Here is a 26,890-nt window from a genome sequence, read left to right as displayed (position 1 = left end):
TGGCAACAAAACCTAGCTTTATACTTCTCACCAAGCAGAGCATCTCTGATGGGATGAGTGGAGTTGGGGGAGGGGTTATCTGGGCAATGTTTGGGCCTGGGTGCCATGAAGGGGTGATTGTCTCCCTCAAGGCTGGGATCAGTCTAAGTCTTCTTGTGCCCACCTCTGCCTTTGCCCCTTGGCCCCAGCCTGCTGTACCATGGTCTCTTTTCCTTGGCTGCCCTCCTGGGCTACAACTGCTCAGGCGCCATTTTGGAATATGGCTGCCCAGGAGGGCTTGGGAAGGTACTGTGGAGTCGGAGGGGACTGTGCTGGGGCCCAAGGCTGCTCCCTTCCCCTCTGCTTCCTGCTTTCCCATTCACCAGTGGCTTTTTTATTTCAATATTTCATTAAGAAAATTTCCAAACATCTTCAAACATACACAAAAGCAGAGAAGAGTATAATGAACCTCTATATTCCCACCATCCAGATAGAATAATTATTGAGATTTCATCACACTTACTTTATCCAAATTTTTTTCTTTCTTTTTTGTTTTTGTTTTCTCACCCCTACATATTTTCAAACATGTACCTTAAAAATATGGCTATTTTCATATGTAGGACAATTGTTAAAAGGTATGGCAACAGCTAATGAATATCAACGACTGACTGCTGTGGTTACAAACTAGCTTTTGCATCCCCCAGACAATCCCTCCTCCTTCCCATGAGGAACTCGCCATGACGTCTGTCATCTCTCTGGCTAAAAATCAGCCATGATCACTTCCTTTGCCTTATCACCAAAGCCACAAGATCATAAGGGAGAGTGACAGCCACACGGCCATGCCTATTGGTGCTTCCTCCAACCTTCCTAGTGACATTTTTGCAGGGTAGGAAGGGATGAGCCAGGCTTACGAAGAGGCTCAGCTCCAGGCTAGGGCTGACCTAAGGAAGTACATGACAGGAAAAACCACCCCCAAAGCCACCAGAAGGGCCACAACCTTGAACTTGCTCAGAGTAGATTTTAATGACCACAACTTTAGAAGACAAAGGCAAGTGGCTCTATCTCTATCCGCACGCCTTCCCCATACATCATCCCATTTGCTCCTCACGAGTCTGAAAAATTAATACCCCTACTCTGCAGAAAAGGCTCCCTTCTTTCAGACCTTTACTCAATGTCAACTTCTCAGCCAAGCTTTCCCTGGCTACGCCATCTCAAATATCAGTACCACCCCTGCTGGAACATTTCTCTCCCCACTCCTGCTTTCATAGTTCACCTTAGCACTTTCTCTCTCTTGAACAAGCTATTTTACTTACTTCCCTTATTTTCTGTCTCCCCAGCTAAAATCTGAGTAGCATGGAAAAAAAAAGGGTATTTTCTTATATAGCCATAAAACAATTTTTGCATCTAACCAACTAGCAATAATTCTTTGATACATCTGCTGCCCAGGTCATGAAATTTCTCTGGCTGTCCAGAAAAAATGTCTTTTTACAGTTGGTTGATTTTAATCAAGGAACCCTGCTGGTGCAGTGGTTAAAGTGCTCTGCTTCTAACTAAAAGGTTGGCGGTTCGAACCCACCAACTACTCTGTCAGAGAAAGATGTGGCAGTCTGCTTCTGTAAAGATTTACAGCCTTGGAAACCCTATGGGACAGTTCTCTGTCCTACAGGGTCGCTGTGAGTCAGAATTGGCTTGACGGCAGTGAATTTGGTTTTCTTCTTTTGTTTGGTTTTATTAGGCTCTACATACGACATTTGGTTGTTACATTTCTTAAGTCTTTCTAATCTACAGCACTTCTCTCCTCTCGTCTGCCATAGAACTTGTTGTAGGCGCTGGGTCAGCTGTCCTATAGAATGTTCCTTATTCTGGGTTGCTTGTTTGCTTCCTTGGGGCATCTTTTAACTCACTCCTCTAATCCCATTTCTCTGTGAATGGAAGTTGGCGCTGGAGGCTGGTTAGATTCAGGCTCAATGTGTTGGCAAGAAGACTTCATGGTACCTTGAGCTTCTTTCTGCCTCAGGTGAGGAGGTGAATCCATGTTCACTAGCTGATTTTAACTCCAGATTTTTCTTGGCAGACATCGTTGGAACAGCCCGACCGGACGAGAAAGCCATCATGACTTACGTGTCTAGCTTCTACCATGCCTTCTCTGGAGCCCAGAAGGTACCTGGGGCCCCCAGCTCCTTCCATACCCAGCACACCTCATGCCGGCCCCCAAACCATGCCCTCCACCCCTCCTGCCCGCGCCCCACCTCTCCCAGTGACAGGTACCTGGATGGTGTGGTCTCTTTGGTAGAGGTACCAGCTGGTTCCATAGTGACATGTTGTTCTTGCTTGGCTGCCCCCACCCTGATCCTCCACTCTTTCTCTCATCTGTCTCCACTGTCTCTGAGGAAATCGGGTGAGAGTTCACCTTCTGGGACCCAGATGACTGGCGATAGCAGGAAGGGCTGCGTGTGTGAGATCAGCCAGGGGTGGTCTGAAGGCCCAGAAGGTGCAATGGGCAGCAGCCCCTCGTGCCACCTCTGCTACAGGCTTGACAGGAGCAGGGCTTCCCCTGGGGAGGCAGGTCTGGGTGGGGACACCTTTTCATAGCCCGGGGAGATGTCTACTTCTTCACTTAACCTAATTTCAAAGACTCGTACCCCCTGCCCCCCGCCTTTCTCCCACTGACGGGCATGACTTAGCAAGCCTGTCCAGCCCATTTGGGCCCTGGTGCCTTGTCCTGTACCCTGCTGGGAACCCCCATGCAGTCACTCTGCACCCTGTGTTCCCCCTCCCCAGCCATAAGCACAACCCCTTAGAGGGAAGGAGGACTGGAGATGCGGGCAGCGGTGAACCCCTCCTTTGGTTTTGTTCAGGAGTAGGCCTGAGGTTAAAGTCAGGCTTAGCTCAAGCAGCAGATGCATGCCCATGTGTGTGCATGCACACACACACACACATACATATACACACTCCCAGCAGGACCCTAGAGGAAGCCTAGCCTCCAGGCCACCAGGACCTCAGAGTCTCAGGCTTGGCCTTTGCTGGCTTGGTCCGTGGAACTATCATGTGCTCATGCAAACTCCCCCCTCCGCATGGAGTCTGAAGACTTGTCTTAAAATGCATGATGGGAGTGCCCCCTCCCGTGCCTTGCCCAGCCTCCCCTGCTGCTACCCCGAACTTTTCTGTCTTGTCTCTTGCCCCGTCTCTGATGATGCTCATCTCCCCCGCCACCTCTGTCCTTCCACCATCTCATCTTTTCTCTTGCTGCTCATTCCCTTCTTTTCCATCTGTCCGACTGTCTGGTGTTCTTTCTCTGTCCACCATGGCTGTTTTAGTTTATTCTGTGCTGCTGCTGCTTACTTGCTCCTCTCAACCTCTTCTCCTTCTCTGTGCAGATGTGTAGGTACGCTAAGGCCGGATGGGAAGGCCATGTGACCTAATGTTTCATGTCACTGCCACGCCTTCTCTGGTGTGCAGAAGGTGAGCTCTCCCTCGGCCTTGCCCACTCTCCCTGCCACCCTCTGCCCGGCTCCTCCATCCTCCCTGGACACTCCCGCATGTGCCCATCGGGGCTGTGTCCCCTGGAGTGGAAGGAAGGATCTGAGAAGCCGCCCTCCTCTTGCAGGGGGCAGGGCACCGTCTGAACCTTGGCCAGGACACCTGAAGGTTCCCGAGAGCCCCAGCCTCTGGATGGCCTCCCACGCCCTGTCCCTACTCACTGGGCAGAGTGGGTGCCACAACAGGAGAGAAGCTTGTTGTCTTGCTCCTTCCCTGGACCCTGAGTCAAGAGCCCTCATCCCTAGCAGCACAGCTCTTGGCTCTGCCTCCCAAGTGTTCCCTTCAGTATCCCAGACCCCTTCACTTCTCTGTCCCCTCTTCCTGCTCGGGCAAGGCCATCCTCTTGAATTTAGCCAGCAGCCAGGACAGGAAGAGGGCTTCCTGCCTTCTCCCTGGTGTCTAGACTAGAGGTTCAGAGCCCTTTCTAATCCTTCCCAGCTAGGCCTGCCATGGCCAGTTGTGCAGGTTACGCACCACACAAGGGTGCTCCAATGGAAGGGCACCATTCACACCATGGACATCAAAGATTTGAATATTACTAAAATTACCCTGCTGGTAAAAATGTCTTCTAACAAAGTCAGTATGGTATCTTTCCAATAAAAGTGCCTTGAGGAAGAGGTGCCTTTAATAAAATTATCCAAAGGCACCATACAGGCTAGCAGCAGCCCTATTCCCTGCCTGGATAGACATCCAAGACCTTCTTCACCTTCTTTCCAGGGTTCATTGGTGCTGCTTGAGGGTAGGGAGAACAGCCACATCGGGAGGCTCCCTCTCATAGGTGTCCTGGCCTCCCAGGCTGCCCTTCCCCTTTTAGCCCCCTTTCTGACCTGCCTCCTGCTTCCTCTTTGCCCCATCTCTGCTGCTGCTCTCTCTTCATGACCTCCTCTGGCCCCTCTCACTCCCCACCTTTCAAACAGGATGTGAGGAGCATCTGCCTACTTGCCTCGGTTGGCCCCCAGCCCTGGGTCACTGCCCAAGCCCACGGCTCGGCTGAGCTCTCTGCTGTGGTCTTTCCCTCTTTCCACCTTGCCTTCCTCCTTCTCTTTCTCCCCTTCTCCTTCAGGGGTTCTGTCCTGGGCTTCATGCTCGTTGTCACTGACCTTACTCGTCTCTGAAGTCCTCTGTTTCCTGGCTGATAATAGCTAGGAAGAGAGCAAGATCGAGAGGGTATGTGTGCGAGCGTATGTCTGTGTGTGTGTGTGTGTGCGCGCGCGCATGCGTGCATGTGTGTGTGTGTGTTTGTGTGTGCGCGTGTGTGCATGTGTGCGTGTGTGTTTGTGTGCAGGAGTGTATGTGTGTTTGTGTGCATATGTGTGACAGCCTGCTTCCCCCAAATCTTGTACCACCTCCCCTTATGCCCTCTTCCCCTACGCCTCATCCCTGTTGCAACCATTTCATGCTCCTTTTGTCTGCTCCTGAGGACAAGGTCACATAAAGGGGAACCAGCTGGGTTTTGGTGGTGGCAGGGGGTTAAGCTCATGTCCTGGGTTAGAGGCCTTACCGAGAGTTGCCCCCAACCACTTCTAAGGCTATGGGCAACTGCTTAGAGCTAAGCAGGCTAGTGGGAGGGCAATCCCCACTTCTTTTGCAGGGAGGGGGCAGATATAGGAGGAGGACCCTCCCCAACTCACCCAGATGCTCTTCCGGTCTTGATTGTCTCCATGACTGGGGCCAATGTCAGAAGTCCTTCCAAAGCCCGTGCCTAGTGCCCTCTGTCCTCTCCACTGTCTTTCTCTTGCCAAGTCTTGGATGAAGGGACCAGAAAGGCAGCAGGGTATAATGCATGTGCACACGTATGTATGTGTGTGCAGTATATGCACCCATACTGGCTACAGCATACGAGTTGCGTGATTGATTTTCCAGCTTCTGTCTGACAGGTTGGTTTTGGTTCTGATTCTTTCAGCACTCTCCACCCATCCCCCTATGGGGACTGAGAATGGGTGAGAGCAATAAGATTTCGTTTATGTGCTTTGTACCTCGAAGTTCCTGGTCTATTGGGAACTGTTCTGGGAGACAGCCCTTTTAAGGCAAGTGTTTCTGGATGCTTGTAGGACTGGGTGGTATTGTTGGCCCCCACCCATTTATTCATCAGTCACCGTAGTCACTGTTGTGACTCTTCTAAGGGCCAGGCCTCCTGCTGAGGGAAGGAAACCCCATTCCTGCCCTCAAGGAACTCATGGTCCATCTGGGCAGATTATTTAAAAAAAAAAAAGCTGCCAGCAATGACTGCTGTCTAATCTGTGCTTTGCTGCTGTCTGAACCAGGAAGGGCCAGGGCTGCAGGACACAGGAGAGGTTTTCTTGTGCTGGAGACACTTGCTCTTGAGGGTTGAGTAGGATCGGCAAGTACGGGGCTCATTGAGGGCTGGGAGGGGGGCATAATGTTGTTCAGGAGGGTGGTGACAGCGTGTATGGAAGCTTTGTAGGACATGTGACAGGAGACCAAGTTGGCTGCATCCCGGCTGTCATCCAGGGAGTAGCAGAAGGAAAGACCGAGCAGCCGGCCACTGGAGAGATGGGCTGAGCCACCCTGGAAGTCAGTTCCTCTCTGTCTGGGTACCCAGCCCTGCCCACACTGATCCTTAGGACCCCGCTGATCCTTGGTCTGAGACCTCTACTGATCCGGGGGCCTCGTTAGCAGGAACCCAGGGCTGGTTGTTGATTTAGGATGAGTGGAGGACTAGGCAATAGGTAGCTGTAGGAGGAAGGACTCGGCCAATTCTAGCTAGCTTTGGGGAAATTTTCACTAAAAATGCCACCACTGAGCTCTGCATGGCATTCATGTGAATCTGTGGGTTGTAGGTGGCATTTGCCCACATTTAGATGTTTGATATCCCTTCAGTTGAGTATGGTCCTCTCTAAGCTATACTATACGATGGCAACAGGTTTGGTTTGGTTTTTTTGGTATTAGGGTAACAGTTTGGCTTGAGTTTTGTTTGAGATAGCTAAGTACTCCAGGGATAATAGCCCATAACTTTTTTAAAATAAAAACTTTTGAATTTAAAACCAAACCTACTTATAATACTACAAGTTAAGGTAGTTCATTCAAAGCATAAAAATACGAAGGGAAGGTTAACACAAATTTCTAGAAGTCTTGTCCTTTCTTACTTGAAAGCCATCATTTCGCCTTTTTCCTGCAGAATCTTTTCTCAGCCCATTGACGATCCATCACTCACCTTACTTTATATCTCATGCAAACTCTGTCGATATCAGAAAGGTCTGGATGCTCTGGTTCTGCTTTACTTGGTTTCTGAGCAGCCGTCTCCTCCTGCAGGAATAGCCTGAAGGCAGGACTGACTCTCCCAGGGATTTTCTTATAAAGTCGCTTCAGTTTCTGAGTTTCCCCTGGGGATAGAGTCTTTCTGTCTCTAGAACAAATCTCGCTTCTGAACTAAAGCTGTCTCTTTATGTACGTGGTGATACTGGCTAGCTCTCTTATAAACCACCCTTAGCACATAGGGTTCTTATAGCTGTGGGAGAAAAAAAAGTTAGAAACCTGGAAAATCAGAAATACTGGGGTAGGCCCAGCTCATCCATTGAGGGGTCTTGTTCCCTCCCACTCCGGGAGTGATGTCCTAGAGGATGTCCTGGGCTGCTCTCATTGTACCTCGGGCTGAGGTTGGTGGGTGACTGACCCGTCTTGACAAAGGGACCAGTGTGGAAGTGGGTTTGATCATCACCTAGCAGGTTTCAGCAGAGGTTCCATGCCTGGGGGAGGAAGTTGGGCAGTGAGAGCAAGGGAGTGGTCATGTTCTGAGGATCCTACCTGTCATTTTTTTAGAAAATTAAACCTGGATTCCAGGAACTCTGCTTCCTAAAGGTCTCAGTGGGAGCTGGGCTGCCAGTCCAACTGAGCTTTCAGACCCGGCCCATCGCCTTTTCTAGAGAAAGAACTCTTGCTCCATGATGCTCATGCTTTATTTCCAAATGCAGAGTTCCTGGTGATAATGACCAGTGTTTTCAGTCAGTTTCTCCTTCTGGTGAGGCCAGTGTGGGAGGGGCAGGCTGAGACATGGCTTTGCAAAGTGGTTGAGTCTTTGTAAAAAAATCCCCAGGAGGCCCCCTCTGGAATCTCCCCAGACTTCATCCGCAAGGAGCCCCATTTGGACCTGGGTGGTGCAAATGGTTTGCACTCGATTACTAACCTAAAGGTTGGTGGTTTGAACACATGCAACAGCGCTGTGGAAGAAAGCCCTGGTAATCTGCTTCCATTAAGATTACAGCCAAGAAAACCCTATGGAGCAGTTCTACTCTGGAACACATGGGGTCAAAATGAGTTGGCATTCACTCCACAGCAACGGGTTTGGTTTTGTTTGTTGGCCCTGGAGCAGTCAGCAGGGTCTGAGCGATGGACAAGGCTCCCAGGACCCATCTCCTAAAGCCCCAAGAACTCTCAGACCTGACTTAGTCCACCAGTTCAGTAAATTGACAAAGATTAAAGTTTATGGCCATGAGGCCCAGGATTTCAAGATGAAGCAGGAGGGTAACAAGGTAAGGTGACCTTTTATTTAAAAACTATAGCAGCAGCCACCTCTTGCCTGCGGTGAGTGGCTACCTCGGATTCTTGGCCACTTGTTAAGCACATTTCGCAGCCACCCTGCATTCTTATGCACACGTCAGCGCAGAGAGAGGGAGCACATTGGCCTCCTCTCTGGCCCCTGGCCCTAACCTTCCAGGCCACACCCTGCCACCTTGTATGGGCACAGCGGACTGATGCCCACCGCCCTGCTTGCTGTCCGGGACCCCATGTACTCTGGGACAGGCTTCAGGGAAGGACTTTCCCTTACATTGCTGCTTGGAATTCCCCGTGGTTACTTGGTTCTCAGTGGGCATGACAACCAGGAGTCCTGTATGAGGAGTGGCTGTGGCCTTTCCCGGACTGAGCTGAGCTGGGGGCAGGGGATGAGGGTCTAAGGATGTGACTCCTCACTTCAGAGGACCCTTGGATCACCCACGGTTCTTCTTGTGGAATCCCAACCCACTCTGACCCCTCACCCTAGAGGGTACTGCCTCTTGACTTTGTACTTGAAGGGGCCTTTAAGAGAACCCCAGCACGATCACTGAGAAGCACATGATTTGGTGGATGTCTCTCCTGTTTGAAAAGTTCTTCAAGGGAAGAACACTATGTCTTCCGTAGTCATTCCTTCCAAAGTCTAAGCACCCTTGCTTCCAGGAAGTTCTTCCTTATGCAGAGCCTCTGTTCATCTTGCTGCACTTGAAACCCTTTTTGTCTTGTTCATCAACTAGTTGTGAGGTCCCGTCTTTGGTACCTTTGTCATCTGCAGGGTCACCTTCTCCGGGGTCCCACAGTGTTTCCCTGGGGTTTCTCTTGTGTTGCATCTGATTGCCATTCCGATCCTTTCATTCCTCTCGCTGTTCAGGTGTCTGCTTGCCCAGCCTTCGGCCCAGCGTGTGCTTAGTGTTTCCAGAGGTGCCCATGCTGGATATCTGGGCCTCCTGCCCGTGCTGGCCTTGATCCTTCGGTCTTGCCCTTAGTGTGGTCCGGGCTTTGTCAGTTTTTTGTAAAATGCATCAGGCTTTGGCCAGGGGCCTTGAAGACCCTGCTGGGATCCCAAAAGGCCCCACTACGGAGACTCCCAGAATTGAATTTCTGCATCTCCAACATCCTGACAAATCCAGCCCCTGAGGCCTGAGCGGTGGGACCACCATGTCTCCACTGGACGCTCCAGGGTGGGCATGAATGTTCTCACCTCACTACCAGGCCTGGGCATTTGGATCAGTCATTAGATTAGTTTCTTCCCAACACTGGCATTGCACCTCCAACTCAGGCCTCTCCAATGGCCCAGTTCAGCCACTATGACCTCTAGCCAGGCTCACCTAACCCATGGGACCCAGCCATGGGCTGACAAAGAGGATGGTGAGGAGGGGGGATGTGCATTCAGAGCCTCGGGAGCTCCCTTCCAACCTCCTGGAGCTGTGGGGGTGACGGGGCAGCCTTGTCAGTGCAGGTATGTGCCACGTGCCCTGCTGCTGGGGTGGCTGATCGTGACCCTCTGTGTCTTGTTGCCAGGCGGAGACAGCAGCCAATCGCATCTGCAAGGTGTTGGCCGTCAACCAGGAGAATGAGCAGCTCATGGAAGATTATGAGAAGCTGGCCAGTGATGTGGGTACCCCTGGGGTTCTCCTGCCCTGGCCCCAGCAAAGCCCTAAGAGAAAAGGGGGCACCAGAGCCTGTACCTCCAAACTTATCCTTTGGCCATAGTCCATGATTGTAGCCCAGTTAACCCTGGGCTGCTTGGGCTCACTGTGGCTCCACCCTAGAAGCCAACCTCTTGCCTTTGGAGTCAGGGACCTACATTCTAGAATCCTAGGTCAGATGGAAGTAGAGAGGTGGGGGCTTCAGGAAGCCAGGTTTTTCTATCACCAACAAATACTGAGCCTGGGAAATTGCTTCACCTCTCTGGGCGTCAGTTTTTTCACTTGTCTAGTGAGAGTTCAGCCAGGGGATCTCAAAGGCCTTTCCAGCCCTCATGCTACTGTTCTGTGAGTTTTGCATAAACCAGGGATGGTTCCGTGAGGTATGAACCTGGGTAAGTCAGCACTGGCCGCAGGCTGGCTTGGTAGGACAGGGAAGGATAGTGGTGAGTTTGCCATTCCACCGCTGACTACTTTAGGGTTCAGGCTCCTTCTTCCCGAGAAGAGTTCAGCCCTTTGAACTGCCCAGCCCGGCCTCTTGCTGGAGCTACTGTCCAGCATAGTGGTTCAGAGCCCAAGTTCTAGAGCCCAGACTCCTGGGTTTAAACCCCACCTCTGCCATCCTAGCTGGGTTACACAACCTTGCAATACCCCATTTGTCCCCTCTGTAACTTGGGGATGACCACAGCACTTAACCTCACAGGATGCCTGTGGTTTTTCAAATGAGTTAATTCACCTGAAGTGCCTGGCCCTTTGCAGGCATTCAGTATGTTTTATATCACCACTTCTCCTCTTCCTCTGTCTTCCACCACCATCACCTCGGCTCAAGTAAAAAGTGTCCAGGTTGTTCCCTGCCTGTGCTCCACCCCAGAAGCCAACCTCTTGCCTTTGGAGTCGGGGACCCACATCCTTGAATCCTAGAAGGTCAGATGGCAAGGACCTTAGGGAACAGCTGTTAACCCCATCCATTGTATAGATGAGGAAGCTGACACCCAGGCTGTTAGTAGTAGGGCACCCAGATATAGAACTCAGGTCTGCTTCTTAGTCGAGCTGTCTTCCCATCAGATTTATGGGTTCTTCCTCAGGCAGAGCTGGCAGTTTGAGAGATGCTGGCTATGAGTTAACATCCCACGTAGTTCACAGAAAGAACACTGTGGAACCTGGAATACCCCAGGATGGTAGTTGGGAAAGAGTGTGCTGTCACTAGGAGAGACCCCTCCCCACTCCACTCCCTGTGTGGGAAGGGCCCTCCCTCCCAGCAACCATTCACTCTCCCCAGCTGCTGGAGTGGATCCGTCGCACCATCCCATGGCTGGAGAACCGGGTGCCCGAGAACACCATGCAAGCCATGCAGCAGAAGCTGGAGGACTTCCGTGACTACCGGCGCCTGCACAAGCCGCCCAAGGTGCAGGAGAAGTGCCAGCTGGAGATCAACTTCAACACACTGCAGACCAAGCTGCGGCTCAGCAACCGGCCCGCTTTCATGCCCTCCGAGGGCAGGATGGTCTCGGTGAGCACCCCCAACCTGTATACCTCCATCCACGAGCAACTCCTGGTGATGGTCAAATGCAGCATCATGGGTTGGAAGGTCGTCCTGTACCCACATACACCGCCCTGGAAATCATTTCTCCTAAGCCCCATGGAAAGTTGATTCACCCCTTCCCCCCTTTCCAGATTACTGCCCAGACTCTGCTCAGCAATGTGGGGCAGCCCCGAGCCAGCTCCCTCCCTGGCCACTGAGTCAGGCTTGCCCTTCCAGACCGCTGCCCTCAATCATCTTTGAAACAAAAATGCCTCTTAACAAAAACAGGGCACAGTTCACTAGCAATAAAGATAATTTTTGTTTCCGTAGAAATTTGTTTAAGCACTTAAAAAAAACCTTTTATTACTTTAAACAAGTAATAAGTTTTTTTGTAGTATATTTCAAAGATACAAATGAGCAAAATATAGAAAATGAAATTACAGAAATTACCCATCATCCCACTACCCAGTGTCAACCCTGGTAGCGCAGTGGTCAAGAGCTTGACTGCTAATCAAAAGGTTAACAGTTCAAATCCACCGGCTGCTCCTTGGAAACCCTATTGGGGCAGTTCTTCTCTGTCCTATAGGGTCGCTATGAGTCGGAATCAACTTGACAGCAACGGATTTGGGTTTTTTGTTTGTTTTTTTTAGTCTTTCTATGTAAATATTATTTTAAGGCAATCCTAAAGCATGTATTATATAACAAGCAGCTCTTTTTTGTTTAACCTGATGTTAATTGTAACCAGCTTTCCATGTCATTAAACAGTCGTCTTTTATGTTATTTATCCCCCTTCCCCTGGTCCTCAGGACCTGGGGAGAAATTTTTTGAACCTGGAAAGATGCAGAAGAGAGCTTAATAAATTCACCAGGAGAGAGCGTCTGTCTTTAGCATGAAGAGTAATGGAAACGTGCGGGCATAGGAGGCCAGGCGTGGACAAGAATGGGGCAAAATGCGCAAACAGCTTTGGAAGGAGGCAGATCCCAGGGGAATATTTATCTTGAGGGGAATAAAAAGGCCTTTGATGTTGAGCGTGTAGTTTAGAAAACCGTGCAGTCCTTCCACGGGTCCTGGGGCTGAATCAGTAGCTTTTAGATGGCTAGAACTGCTGCTAGCCCGAGGGTGCTCTGTGCAGTTAGAAAAAGTGCCCCCTCCTTCAGGCAGGTGCAGCTTGGCACCAGGGTGCATGGTGGGGAGTGCAGAGAAATGCCAGTGGGAGTTGGAGTGGGGCTGGGATGGACATGGTGGGGAATGGGGAAGAGGCTCCCCCTGGGAGGCATGGAGCAGCTGATTCCATCACAGAGTGGATCAACTGTGGGGGTTTCAGGGGCCAGATGTGGCTGAGACCCCAGCCAGGCCCTGACCCTGTTGCCTCTTGTCCCCACAGGACATTAACAACGCTTGGGGCTGCCTGGAACAGGCAGAGAAGGGCTATGAGGAATGGATGCTGAATGAGATCCGGAGGCTGGAGCGGCTCGACCACCTGGCAGAGAAGTTCCGGCAGAAGGCCTCCATCCATGAGGTCTGGACGGACGGTAAGGCCAGCCCAGCCCAGCCTCCTGCCTCTCCAAGCCTTTTGGCTTTCTTACTCCCTCAGCCCAGCCACTAGCCATAACTCCTTTCTTTTTTTGCTTTTTATTTTGTATTATCTCTTATTAGTTCTGGAACATTAGACATGTTCCTTAGCCTTCTGGTTGCCTCGGTTTTCTCTTCTGCAAAGTGGGGATATTAGTAATAGTATCTACCTCATAGGGTTATAAGAATGAGATGAGTTAATACGTATGAAGCACTGAGAAGAGGTCTCAGCCTAGTACAAGGCTATCTAAGTGTTCCTTGTTCTTATCTCAGTAATTATTTCTTCCTCGCCTGAGTCACTGAGCCTGGGAAATGAATCCTGATCTCTGCCACTTAGACCAAACCAGTTGTCGTCCTGTCAACTCCCAACTCACGGCAACCTCACATGTGATGGAGTGGAACTGTGCTCCATCAGGTTTTCAGTGCCTCTGGGTGGACTCGAACCTCCAGCCTTTCAATTAGCAGCCGAGTGCGTTAAATGTTTGCACCACCCAGGGACTCCCTGCTGCTTAGAAACAGCGTGAATTTGGACAAGTGACTGAACCTCTGGGCCTCAGTGTCCTCTTCTGTAAAACGTAGATGATAGTGGTGCCCTCGTAAGGCTGTCGTGAACCTTAAATATCATCAGTATCTTTATACTTAGCACAGTGCCCGGCACATGGAATGCACTCAGTAAGTGGTAGCTCTTGATGTTTTTCCGTCTTCTGTTTCCAGGCCTCCAGTTACAGTGAGCCAGAGCCCTTGCCTTAGCACATTTGTGTCCCTGTTCTGTAAGCCTTGATGCACTTGGGCCATGCCTGCTGTCTGGGCCAGTGTTGGAGAAGACAGTGGGCTTCTCATCTCCTAGGTCCCTGCTGACCATGTCACCTGGAGCCCTTGGGACAGACCTCACTGGCCGGTGGAGCTCGGTGCCCTGAGATGTCCCCATTCTGCCCTGCTTGGTGTTCCTCAGACCCTAAGCTGGAGATGAGTAGGGAGGACCGCAGCGTATGGCCATGAGTAGCCTTTGGGAGTGGCTGGGCTTGGTCAGGGATAGGAGTGCACTTGACTTGGCTAAGAGATGTTGGGCTGAGCCTCCCAATGTAAGTACGTGTGCTGGACTTTGTACTCAGTGAAATGAGGCTGTGCCCACCTCTACTGCACATGTATGGAGTTAGTTCTCCAGGTGTGGCAATGCAGAGTGGAAGGGGGATTGTGGAGATTGCACTGACTCACACATTTACTTCTATCATATCCTCTCTGGGACCAAGAAAACAGCTCACAGCCAAGGAACAGCATGGATTGGCCCATCCACTAACCAGCCACCCACAATGACGTGAGAAGGTCTGGCATGCTGGCAGCATGCATCGGTACAACATTGGGGAAAGCAGTTTAGCTATTTGCGCTCATGCCTGGGTGGTGCAAATGGTTAACACACTTGGCTGCTACCGAAAGGTTGGAGGCTTGAGTCCATCCAGAAGCACCTCAGAAGAAAGGCCTGGCAACCTACTTCTGAAAAATCAGCCACTGAAAACCCTATGAAGCACAGCTCCGCTCTGAAACACATGGGGTTGCCATGAGTCAGAGTTGACTCAGTGACAACTAGTTTATTCATGCCTAATGATTTTCTTGCTCGCAAAGCTGGAATATTCCATTTTTTGAGGTTATCTAAAGAATAACCCTAAACGTGGAGGAAATTCATGCACGGAGCTGTTTGTGGTGAGCTGGCCTACAGGTGTGCAAACCAAGGGCCCTGAACGGCCCGTGGTAGGGCAGTGAATGGTTAAGTCAGTGACGGTGCAGCCACTCGATGGGACATTATGCAGCCATAAGGGTGGTACATATGAAGACCACGGAGCCAAAGCAGAAATTCAGATGATGTGCTGTTAAATATTTTCAGTGCAGGCAGCATAATTTGTATGTACTCTATGATTTAATCATAACAACATGCATGTAAGGAAAGACTGAAACGGAGTAGATAAGTAGGCTTGTCTATATTTTTTTTTTTCTTCTTACTTCTAAACTTATTATAAGGTCACATTGTGATTCCGATTTAAAGAAAAAAGAGTAGAAGGAAGAAAGAAATGCTGCATCGGGATACAGCCCTCAGCCTCGCAGCCCAGCCTTCACTTACTGAGATGGGCTGAGGGTCTCCGTGCAAACACAGAGGGTGGGATGGGAGCAAGGCTTGGCCAAGGCTTGGTTGTGTCACAAGGCAGCAGCATCTAACAGCAGTCCTGGGTGGCTGTTTTTCATCTGCACTTTCCTGATGTGGAAACAGATATCCAAGAAATGCAAGACCTGCCCCTACCCTAAGGAGAGAGTGTAGTGCTCTTGTTCGCCACTTGTAGATTGGGTGCAGAATGAGATGGACACACTGACTGCCCTAGAGTAATAGAGGGGAGAGGTCCCTGCAGGGCTGCCTGGAGCCAGCAACGAGAGCTGGAGAAATTCTGAAGATGGGGTTCCCCGAGGTGCTTGGCTTGGTGTTTTCCTGGTAATACCACAAGGCATAGATCTCTGTGTTTCCTGTCTTTTGTAAATTAACGTTATGCCCTACACATTCCCCCATATTCCTGTCTGTGTAGCTTTCATACTTAAAGGAGCCCTGGTGTGCAATGATTAAGCACTCAGCTGCTAGCCAAAAGTTTGGCAGTTCGAACCCACCAGTGGCTCCGCAGGAGAAAAGACCTGGTCATCTGCTCCCATAAAGATTATAGCCTAGGAAACGCTATGGGGCAATTCAGCTCTGTCCTGTAGGGTCGCTGTGAATTGGAATTGACTCAATAACTTCATGCTTCATGCTTAACCACTTTCAGTGGCCCTGTAAATGCCCCTTTGGGGATAGTAACTTTCCTGATTGCTCCCCATAGTGGGATGTTCCAGCTACACGTCTGCTTCTTGCACTGCAGATATTTCTCTGTTGAACAACTCCTTGGGATGAGGTGTCCTGGAAGTGGAGCTCCTCGGGCCCTGAGGGGTGGGTGGGTGATGGGGGCCAAGGAGACTGGCCCCTGGCTCCCACCCAGCCCGTGCCCATCTCTCTGAACCCAGGCAAAGAGGCCATGCTGCGGCAGAAGGACTATGAGACAGCCACCCTCTCGGAGATCAAGGCCCTGCTCAAGAAGCATGAGGCCTTCGAGAGCGACCTGGCAGCCCACCAGGACCGTGTGGAGCAGATCGCCGCCATTGCACAGGAGCTCAAGTAGGCCCACCCCCGACCCAGTCGCCTTTGCTCTTTTGTGGCCCCAGAAAGGGGCTGGGGCTTGGCTTTCTCAGCTGCTGTGGGAGTTGGGGGATGCAGCTGTTAAAAGCGAGGAGGGTAGGTCCACCCAGGTGCCTAGGCGGAAAGGGAGTAAGTACAGAAGACAAAGAGTGTCCCCTATAGGAAAGATAAGGGCAGCCTCCTGGTAAGGAATGAGCCGGGGACTGCTCCCTCCCCATCACAGGCCTTCGATCCTTATGTGTAATTAGTGCAGCACCAGAGGACCACCAAGCCTTTGTTCTGAGCTCTGAGCTTCTCACTGGGCCTTGGCAGTGCCCTGCCACTGGGCATCAGGGTCAAGGCTGGTGTCATCTCCAGCCAAAGTTACATGGGAACCCTTGGAGAGGAGGGCTGTTAGCCTTTGGTCCTCTCCCTGCTGGTCTCCTGAAAGCCAAGGATGTGCTGGGGAGGAGGGAGGCCTTGATGAAGGGAGCATATTGGGCCCTTCCAGCACCACTAGTGCCCCCCACCCTGGGGAGAGGGAGAGCAGGCCATGGAGTTAATCTGGTCCATCTGACTCTTATCTCTTCTGTCCCCAGTGAGCTGGACTATTACGACTCACCTAGTGTCAATGCCCGTTGCCAAAAGATCTGTGACCAGTGGGACAATCTGGGAGCCCTGACTCAGAAGCGGAGGGAAGCTCTAGAGGTGAGGGTCCTAGAGGGGGATCTAGGCCTGCCCGCGAGCAGCATATGCACCGCTTCCTGCTTCTCAGACCTCTTGCTTTGGGCTAAAAGACTCCACTGGGTTCCCCAGACCTCTCCAACCCTGGCCTAACTGGTAGATTCCCAGTGGCCCTGGGTTTGGACTTTGCCCTCATGGAGGTCCCCCTCTGTTGCCCTCACCATATCTCATCCTCCTGCTCCAGTGAACTCAATAGTCGCACCCCAGCCATTTGAGAACTCCTTCTTTTACAAACCAGACTCTCTGGGGCGAGGCCAGAATCCATGCTCCAGAGAGAGGCTGCTCTTTCTGCCTGACTTAGTCCAGTGCTTCCAGACTTGGGTCCCTGGGGCTGGCCAGGAAGACCTTGAGGCTACTGGGTTGGGAATTCGGGATATCATTCTGCTAAACTCTCCTTACCTTCATCCTACTTGACACTCCCAGCGGACGGAGAAACTGCTGGAGACCATTGACCAGCTGTACTTAGAGTATGCCAAGCGGGCTGCACCCTTCAACAACTGGATGGAGGGTGCCATGGAGGACCTGCAGGACACCTTCATTGTCCACACCATCGAGGAGATCCAGGTGGGCTGCAGCCCCACTGTGCAGGTGGCTCCCATAGCTGCCACGGGCCCCACTTCTCCCGGGGGCTCGGGCCCCAGCTGACAGAGGGAGGCAGGACCAGGGCCCACACTCTATAGATGTTACCCCCTCAGGCCCGACTTTGTAGAGTAGAGGACTGAGGAATAGCATCCCAAGGATCTTCTAGATTTGAAAACTTATCAGTTATTTTGACTAGGTAATTATGCATATGATATAAAATGCAGATATAAAAAGGATTACAGTAAGGTCTCCCTCCTACCATTTGTTCTCTAGCCTCTAGCTCCCTTCCCTAGAGACAAGCAATATGACCAGACATTCTCTGTATATATGAGCAAATACATTTGCTAACAAGTCATCCCTTTTTTACATTAACAAGAGATTTTATTATGCACTATATTCTGATCCTTGATTTCTAATTTATTGAAGTTATCTTAGAGCTCAGTTCTTATCAATAAACAGCTTCCTCATTCTTTTAAACAGCTGCAAAGTATTAGATTTAAAATTATTTGCAAAGAGCCAAGGAGGCCTTGTTGGGGGAGATCACCTGGGGAGCAGACTTCTGGGGCACCCCTTGCTCCTAATTTGACTGTGGGGTGAGCAACGCCCCAGAGTGGTTGCTGCCACCTTCACCAGCCCCAAGGACGAAGCTGTTGCTTTGATGGCTCTACCTCCCTGCGGCCAGCCCTGCCATCTGGTTATCAGGCACGAGAGTCCTTGATTGATGCCTCTGGTCTCCCAGTTGTCATGGGCTTGGGCATCCAGTGGCCTTTCCACCCACCTCTAGGGCTCCCTTTGCTCATCCTGCCCAAAGGTGGCACCAGCCCCTCTGAGTGAATGTGCCTTTCCTGCATCCCCCATCTCTGCCCAGGGACTGACCACAGCCCACGAGCAGTTCAAGGCCACCCTCCCCGATGCTGACAAGGAGCGCCTGGCCATCCTGGGCATCCACAACGAGGTGTCCAAGATTGTCCAGACCTACCACGTCAACATGGCAGGCACCAACCCCTACACAACCATCACGCCTCAGGAGATCAATGGCAAATGGGACCATGTGAGTTGAAGGGCTGGGTGGGTCGTGGGCTGAGCCATTTTAAGTTTCAGAAGGGCAGGGGTTTGTATCTGTCTTTTATTTCCCATTGATTTTTATCAATTCCACTTTTTCCATTGTCATTATGTATTCGTTTTCTAGGGCTGCCCTAACAAAGCCACCACGAACTGGTGGCCTAAACAACAGAAGTTTACTCCCACAGTTCTGGAGGCCATACGTCTGAAATCAAGGTGTCAGTAGGGCCATGTTCTCTGGAAGCTCTAGGGGAGGATCCTTCCCTAGCTTCTGGTGGTCTCAGACGCTCCTTGGCTTGTGGCAGCATGACTCCAGTCTGTACCTCTGTCTTCACATGACTGTCTTCCCTCTGTGTCTGACTCTTCTCCTTTTATAAGGATGTTAGTCATACTGGATTAGGGCCTGTCTTACTAATTTAATGAATTACATCTGCAAAGGTACTATTTCCAAATAAGGTCATATGCACAGGTACTGGCAGTTAGGATTTGAACTTATCTTTTGGAAATACAAATCAATCCATAATAGGCACGAAGTAAACGTTTATTATTTATTGAATTAATAAATCTGAATTTCCAGCATAGGCCAGTATTTTCACTATAGTTCCATGACGGACCAACCTCTTCCCCCTCATGGGTCCTCCGTTTCCTATTCTGAAACATGAGTCAGATGGCCAGCCCTTCCCCCATGTTCTATGTTTTTCCCCCACCAGGTGCGGCAGCTGGTGCCGCGGAGGGACCAGGCCCTGACGGAGGAGCATGCCCGCCAGCAGCACAATGAGAGGCTACGCAAGCAGTTTGGGGCCCAGGCCAACGTCATAGGGCCCTGGATCCAGACGAAGATGGAGGTGGGTTCTGTCACAGGAGGCAAGACTAAAGGCTTCTCACCCTTCCCAGAACCATCCCAGCCAGCCTGACTTACCTTATCTCCTCCTGGGCAGGACTGATAGGAGATTGTGGGTCCTGAGCCCACAACTTGTCCCCACAGAGCGGAGTGAGGCCTGTGTAGGGAAGCCTGATTTGGGAGCAAAGAACAACAAGGACACCACTAAAGAGCCACACAAGAAGTTCCCACAGATCTATCAGCTCCTGGGATGACTGGTTTGGCTCATCTGGCTGACCAGGTCTCCCTTTCCTCCAATACTGCTCCTCCTGAGCAATGAACTTGCCAAAGAGAATGATCTTCCGAAAGAGAACCAGACCTTAGTTGAGCTTCAAATTTTATGCTCAGTTGTACTTAGATTAAGCACAGAATTTTGTGCTCAGTTGTGTGGATTAGATAATGGGGTGCTGTAGAAAATCAGGGAAGTGACATCACTCGGGCAAGGGTGTGGCCTCTGAGCTCCTTGAGGGCAGAGACCACGTGAAGTTTACATTCGTGTCCACCACCCATGCTACCACCACCTGCTTGGCACGCCATGCAGAGTAGATGCTCAGGACATATTTGCTGGGTTGAATTAAGTGGACAGAAAATGCTTTCACACTAAGGTTTGTTTACATGGGTGAATCAGAAATGGGAATTAGGCCTGACCTGTCAAGATGGGTGGGATTCAGGTGGACCAAGGCAAACATCCCAGGAAGCAGAATAGCAGGAGCAGGAACATGGCCCCTGGGGTGACCCAGGTTTGCTGAAGCTGTGAGGAACCTGACTCAGCAGACACAGAGTCTCCCTGAGATGATGGGCAGTGGTTGGAAATGAGGTTTAGGAAGGGGATTTGAATGGCAAGCAAAGGAGTGAACATTTAGGTTAGCAGTCACCTCCATTCTCTGACTGAACCTTAATCTTGCATCCCCTTCCTGAGGTTGACAAGTACCTACCTGAGAGACTGTATTTCATCCCATAATGACACTACTTGTTGTACACCTTTATGATGCTATTTCCATACCAAGGTCACAGACATGGCCTTGCCCTTTGTGAGCACCCATGCTAAGTATGTCCTGCTCTATGCGTACTAATTACAAGTGATGGGCTCCCTAGGGCTGGGGTGGGGACCAGTAATTATCTGAAGGGTTGACCCAGGACCTTGGGGATCCCAGCCTCCACGCCAGGGGCATGGAGTTGGGGTGGGGGGTGGGGGTGTGGTTTGACAAGGCGCTTCCTCCTCGGTTGAGCAGGAGATCGGAAGAATCTCCATTGAGATGCACGGGACCCTGGAGGACCAGCTCAGCCACCTGCGGCAGTACGAGAAGAGCATTGTCAACTACAAGCCAAAGATCGACCAGCTGGAGGGTGACCACCAGCTCATCCAGGAGGCGCTCATCTTCGACAACAAGCACACCAACTACACTATGGAGGTGGGTGAGGCTGGCCCTGCTTCTCCAGGGAGGGAACCCCATGTGCCTTTCTGTTCTCCCCTCCTGGGTATGTCCCCATCTTCCAAGGAAACTGGTTACAGTAGGAAGACAAACTTATGCTTTGGGGTGAAGGGATTGCACACTTTTCTTCACCCCTCAAGCTCTGGGTCTTAAATCTTCAGTGTCTTTTATAATTTCCTGAGGAGCTTGGTGAAAATGCGTATTTCCAGGTCCCAGCCCCAGAGTTTGGTTCACTAGGTCTGGGATGGGGCTCAGGAATCTAAATTTTTAACAAGTATCCCTTGTGATTCTGATGGTGGTGGTCTCTAAACACTGGCTTAGACACCTGCTTTTTCAAATGACTGCTTGTTTTGACCGTGAAGGAGTGTATGTATTTGGGGGGCGGCGGGGGGGAGGTTGTAGAGCTGGGTGTTCAGGAAATCACCCTTTAATCTTGTGTGCGTGCTTTAATTTGTGTATGTGTCCTTTAATCTTTCCTGCAACCACTTCCACTTCTGACAGACCCCTCTGCTGCCCCAGGCAGTGGCTTTCACCACCTTACCTCCCCCTTCATCCAGGGTCGTGTCTCCCGGAAGCCTGTCCTAATCCTGGTCCCCCTGCCCTCTGGTGACACTGTGAATCCAGACAGAATTGCTTTTGCCATTTCCACGGTCAGGGGAAGGGTGCGCTGGGGCCCAGGTTGGGCCCCTTTTGCTAATAGGTCCCTCGCCTCCCCCAGCACATCCGCGTGGGCTGGGAACAGCTCCTCACCACCATCGCCAGGACCATCAATGAGGTGGAGAACCAGATCCTGACCCGGGACGCCAAGGGCATCAGCCAGGAGCAGATGAACGAGTTCCGGGCCTCCTTTAACCACTTTGACCGGGTGAGAGTCCCACCCCCCACGCTTGCTTAGAGCCGCCCCAGCTCCTGCCCCAGGGCCCTGGAGGGCACTGCCCCTGCAGGGATGGTGCCCAGGGCTTGGGCCGACATGCTGGGGCAAGAGAAGAGGAGAAAGAGGAGGGAGGAGCTGCCCTTAGCCTGCCCTGGCTCACTGCAGGCATGTGAGGCTGTCCTTGGAAGGCCCGTCCTGTGGTCTCATAAGCTCTCCCAGAGTATCGCTCATATTGCAGTGGAGAGAGGACTTGGGCCCCTGACCCTTGTTCTCCTACCATGAGTAATCAACCCTGGACAGCTAGGTTAACAGCCTCAAGCGAAGGCTTGCTGCCTGCTGGCTGTGGGGCCTGTCCCGGCCTCGGCCTCAGGGTCTGTGTAAGTGGACAGAGGAGTAGGAGGCTCCCTCCTGGCCCTCATGGCAGCCTTTTGGACCCTCTCCACTAGGGATGTCTGTCCTGGGTTCTCATCCCAGCTGAGACAGGCTGGGCTTTAAGTGGGCTGCTCCCTCCCAGGCCCTGGGGGGTCAGGGCAGCCCGGAGGGGTGGGAGCATGGGGTCAGGGAGGCTGTCCGCCACTCTGCCTGCTTCACTGCCCTCCAGGCACCTGGGGTGGTGGGAGGAGAGTTATGAAGCTCTCAGGGAACCCAGGGGTCAGGGCTAGGGGTGGCCTGGGGCACTTCTTGGGGAGCTTCTCACTGTCATGGCTCCCGTGCTCCCCTCTGGCCGTGCTCTTGGAGCAGGGCTTCACGTGCCAGGGCGAGAGCCCCTCTCTGGAACCTCCGTGTGTCTAACGTGTGCACTTTTATTTCCCCTCCTCCCCCACCTCTCCACCCTCACCCTGTCCATCCGCATGACTTTGTGTGTCCCCCACACACGCCCCCTCTGCTTGGGGCATGGCCCACCCCCACCCCTCACGGCTCCACCTCCCTGGCACCGCATGGCTCGCTGCCTGGCGCACCGTGGCCCCAGGATCACTCCGGCACGCTGGGTCCCGAGGAGTTCAAAGCCTGCCTCATCAGCTTGGGTTATGATATTGGCAACGACCCCCAGGTACTTGACTCCTGCATGGAGCACGCTCAGGGGAGGCATCTGGGGCGAGAAGTAACTCGTGTCTCTCCTTTTTCTCTTCTCTCTCTGTCTGGATCTCCCTGTCCCCCCTTCCCTGTGGGCCACGGGGCCTCGTCCTCTCCTGCTGTCCCTGCCTGCCCCATCGGGCTCCTCCTCTCACTACTCCGACCTCTGACCTCTGCCCTCGGGTGTCTCTCATGGGAACCTCCTTGGGGCCTGTGTTCCTCTCTCCTCATCACTCTCCATCCCGTGGACGGACTTTTGCATCTCCCTGCTCTGTCTTCCTCCTTCCTGTGGACATTGCCCTGGATACGTATTTGCATCTATTCCCCCTCTGTTCCTCTCCCCTTCCTGGTACCTGAACCATTACCCTGTCTTCCCCCTGGCTGTCTGCCCTGTCTTCCTGGCCCTGGGCTGGCCCTTCCTCTTCCCGCCTTTCTGACCCTCCTTGTGTCTCGGTGCCACTGCCCCCACAGAAGAAGACAGGCATGATGGACACGGATGATTTCCGCGCTTGCCTTATCTCCATGGGTTACAACATGGTAATGTAAACCCCACCTCTGTCTGCTGGCCTCGGCCCCCCCTGGTAAGGGGCCGCCAGCTGGCTGGAGAGGTCAAGTCCCGGCCAGGGTAGGCTAGAGGCCCTCAGGTGAGGGGCTGCCCTCCCGGAGGAGCCTCGAGTTTCCAGTCCTTGGAGAAGTGGTACCCTGAAGGCTGGGCCCCGCCAGGGGCCCTGTGTGAGGCTTCCCGCCTCAGTCTCTGTGCTGGTTTGTCTGCTGGTACTGTGGAGACTGAGGTTTTTCACTCCCGCTGTGGATGTCTAGGCTGGCCCTAAGGCTGGCGGGAAGGACTGGTGCTTTGGGCATTCTGGGTTTGGGATTGACTGTTTCATCTCATGTGAGGCACGGCAATTTCTGCCTCCACCCTGGTGAGGGCTCCAGCCAGGCCTGCTGCCCCTCTGCCAGTGCCCCGGCCCCAGATACCACCCCAGCCTTCTCAGTCTGCCAGCCCCTTGTGCAGGCCAAGGCATCTGAGCAGAGCAGGGGCTTAGCTGGGAAGTCGGTTGACTCCTGGGCCACAGGGCAAAGTCAGAGCGTGTAGGCTGCCTGGCACAGGGTCAAGGGCACGGGCATTAGAAGTGAACCTGGAGTAAATCCCAGCCACTCCCTCACCAGCTTGTGGCCTCAGATGAGGTCAGGGGAGCCCTGCAAGACTATTGCAAGGGTAAACGAAGGAAGGTACATGAAATGCTGAGTCCCATGCCTGGCACACAGAAAATCCAGTGTGGTGGTGGGAGAGTATAGTCTGCCTGAGTGCAAGAACCAGCTCAACCATTTACTGGCCGTGTGGCTGTGGGCAAGTTACTTAACCTGTCTGGGCCTCAGACTTCTCATCTATAAAATAGAACTAGTAAGATAGCCACCTGATATAGTTGTGAGGATGAAGTGAATTAAAATATATTGTTACAATTATCAACATCATCACTGCTCCAAAGAGAACGCAGGCATGTGTAGTGGGTGGGAAGCCCTGAGCTGGGTGTTGTGTGTACTCACACCCTCAGGACAACCTGGCTTGGTTGGGGGCCGCTGTGCCCTCCAGGGACTTCAGGCCCATATGAGATATTCCCAGCAGGCCATGGCCAAGAGGCTGACAGGCCTGGGGCTGGCTATTCCCTCCAGGGAGAGGCAGAGTTTGCCCGCATCATGAGCATCGTGGATCCCAACCGCCTGGGGGTAGTGACATTCCAGGCCTTCATCGACTTTATGTCTCGTGAGACGGCTGACACAGATACGGCAGACCAGGTCATGGCTTCCTTCAAGATCCTGGCCGGGGACAAGGTGGGTTTTCTATGCATGGGTGCTATGCTAGGGTGGTAGGCACTAGCTGGACCCAGATCTGGAATGGAGAGGATGAGGCTGGGACAAGAGCACCCCAACCCCTTCTTCTTCCTGGGTCCTGTTGGGCACCTCACTGTGCCCACCTCTACCTATTTCTTTAATGCTTTGGGCCCAGCTAGGCTGTTAGGACACAGTATTAGCTCACGGGTGTCCCCTGCCAGGGCCACTGCATGTCAATGTGGGACTCCTTAAAGTTCTAGTGATGAAATGATGAGTGGTGGAGGGAGGTAGAGGGGGACGGGGTGTACGGTCGGGTGATGAGCGGCCATCAGAGAACCCCTCAGACTTCACAGTTATCTCATCCTAGGGCTCAGGCGTGGAATGCAGGTGAGGAGCAGGCTGAGGACTATGGGAAGCATGTCTGCCTCATTTTTCTACCCTGAGCGGCAGTCAGCTTTGGATTTCCAAATCTCCCAAAACCCGCTGCCATCGAGTCGATTCCGACTCATAGCGACCCTGTAGGACAGAACAGAACTGCCCCATACGGTTTCCAAGGAGCGCCTGGTGGATTCGGCCTGCCGATCTTTAGCAGCCAAACTCTTAACCGCTGCGCCTGCAATGCCCCACCTATCAGTGGAAATGTGAGAGAGATACCGAGGAGCTGTCTCTGTGGAAGCTTGAGGCCCAGTTCAGGGACTTGGCCATCTGAGATGACCACTGGTGGACCTGGATGTCACTCAAAACCACCACCCTCTCTAGCCCAGGAATTGAAGGGATCTGCAGGAGCCATGAATCCCTCGGATACAGAAAAGGCCCAAGGAACAGAGGAAATTGAGGACAGGAGTTAGTTTCATCCGAGGAGTTTCAGTTACAGCCTGCGATTACTGCAGACTGGTGTGATAACACGAGAGAAGATTATAGGTGTAGTTAACCCGTCGAATTAGCTTGGAAAGAGGCTTAAGTAGGTATTGACGTGGGAAGAAAATGCGGTGATTAAAAATGTATGTATATAAGCAAAAAAAAAAACTTCCAGATGTAGAAGGACCCGTTGCCATCGAGTCGATTCCGACTCATAGCAACCCTACAGTACAGAGTAGAACTGCCCCATAGGGTTTCCAAGAAGCGGCTGGTGCATTTGAACTGCCAACCTGCTGGATGTACAAGGACAGGGCCAAAGCGGCGTTGAGATGTCGTAAGGGAGGGTTGCGGGCTTTACGGCTGCCGGGCTTTACAGCCGCCCTGATCCTGCTCTCTCCGCAGAACTACATCACGGTGGATGAGCTGCGCCGGGAGCTGCCGCCAGACCAGGCCGAGTATTGCATCGCGCGAATGGCCCCCTACACCGGCCCCGACGCCGTGCCTGGTGCTCTGGACTACATGTCCTTCTCCACGGCGCTGTACGGCGAGAGTGACCTCTAACCCACCCCTCCCAGACCAGTTGCCCTCACCACTTACGCCGTGGGCACCCAGCCCTGCGCGCCCAGCCCTGCGCCTCCGCTTCCCGCCTTCCGCGTGGGTTCGGTTCCCGCTCTCAGCCCTGAAAGGGGCGAGCTGGGACCCACGTGGCATTGAGTCTCCTTGCCCGCGAAGTGACAGTTTACAAAATTATTTTCTGCAAAAAAGAAAAAAAAAAAGTTACGTTAAAAAAAGTTTAAAAACCACATATTTTATTATAGAAAAAGTATTTTTTTCTCCACCAGACTTAAATGGAAAAGAGGAAAAATTAATTATTTGCACCGAAATGTCTTGTTTTGTTGTGACATAGGAAAATAATCAAGCACAATGTTATATTCCATCCTTTTATTGACGTTTTTTTTTTCTCTGTTCCATCTGCTGTATTCATTTCTCCAATCTCATGCCCACGTTGGTGTGGGAGTGGGGGGTGGGGGTCGGGGATAATCTTGTCAAAAGGCACATTGGTGCATGTGTGTTTGCTAGCTCACTTGTCCATGAAAATATTTTATGATATTAAAGAAAATCTTTTGAAATGGCTGTTTTTTAAGGAAGAGAATTTATGTGGCCTGTCTTTTCATTTTTAAGTCCAGAAGTATTGATTTAACTTCTTTATCAATGCACACATTAAAAAAAAATATTACCACCTATTAAAAAGTGAGGATATAGTTAGAGAATATGGGCAACTTTGATACTGCTTGGCACAAACCATATTAAAACAACTTCCTGTGATGGTTCCTTGCTTGCTCGTTGCTTACTGTTTTCCAGAAGTCAAGGTCGGGTGGTGTGGTGCACCTGTTCTAATATGAGTTTGACCTTGACACAGTCAAGTTTACACTTCAGTTTCTTCATTTTAAAAAGGAAAGGATTTCCTCCCAGGGCTCTTGTGAATTGAAAGTAAGGTCATGGACGTATAAGGGATTCCTTGATCATGAACCCCACCTTCTGTGTCTCCCACAACTGCAGATAGGTCTCTGACGTCTGCATGCTTTCTTCACTTTTCT

At 51.8% G+C, this 26,890-nt stretch overlaps 1 protein-coding gene across 3 annotated transcripts in view; it reads left to right on the top strand.

The window, feature by feature from the left end:
- The window catches only part of ACTN1 (actinin alpha 1), a 109,836-nt gene extending 83,218 nt beyond the window's left edge, over positions 1–26,618 (top strand). The window contains exons 9-23 of one of the 3 annotated variants that reach the window (XM_004370975.2): positions 2,054–2,139; positions 9,550–9,642; positions 10,954–11,184; positions 12,581–12,728; positions 15,802–15,952; positions 16,552–16,660; positions 17,120–17,260; positions 18,147–18,329; positions 19,051–19,185; positions 20,453–20,632; positions 21,372–21,518; positions 22,498–22,578; positions 23,073–23,138; positions 24,276–24,434; positions 25,695–26,424. In XM_004370975.2, the coding sequence (XP_004371032.1) occupies positions 2,054–2,139; positions 9,550–9,642; positions 10,954–11,184; positions 12,581–12,728; positions 15,802–15,952; positions 16,552–16,660; positions 17,120–17,260; positions 18,147–18,329; positions 19,051–19,185; positions 20,453–20,632; positions 21,372–21,518; positions 22,498–22,578; positions 23,073–23,138; positions 24,276–24,434; positions 25,695–25,853 (2,069 nt within the window). In that variant the 3' untranslated portion in view covers positions 25,854–26,424. Of the gene's footprint in view, positions 1–2,053; positions 2,140–9,549; positions 9,643–10,953; positions 11,185–12,580; positions 12,729–15,801; positions 15,953–16,551; positions 16,661–17,119; positions 17,261–18,146; positions 18,330–19,050; positions 19,186–20,452; positions 20,633–21,371; positions 21,519–22,497; positions 22,579–23,072; positions 23,139–24,275; positions 24,435–25,694 lie in introns of all 3 variants that reach the window. The other 2 variants (XM_004370977.2, XM_004370976.2) reach the window with 2 other exon arrangements.
- Positions 26,619–26,890: the final 272 nt, after the last annotated feature.

The sequence above is a fragment of the Trichechus manatus genome, unplaced genomic scaffold, assembly GCF_000243295.1.
Source record: "Trichechus manatus latirostris isolate Lorelei unplaced genomic scaffold, TriManLat1.0 scaffold00010, whole genome shotgun sequence".
Lineage (NCBI taxonomy): Eukaryota > Metazoa > Chordata > Mammalia > Sirenia > Trichechidae > Trichechus > Trichechus manatus.
This window is presented reverse-complemented; position numbering and strand designations above follow the sequence as displayed.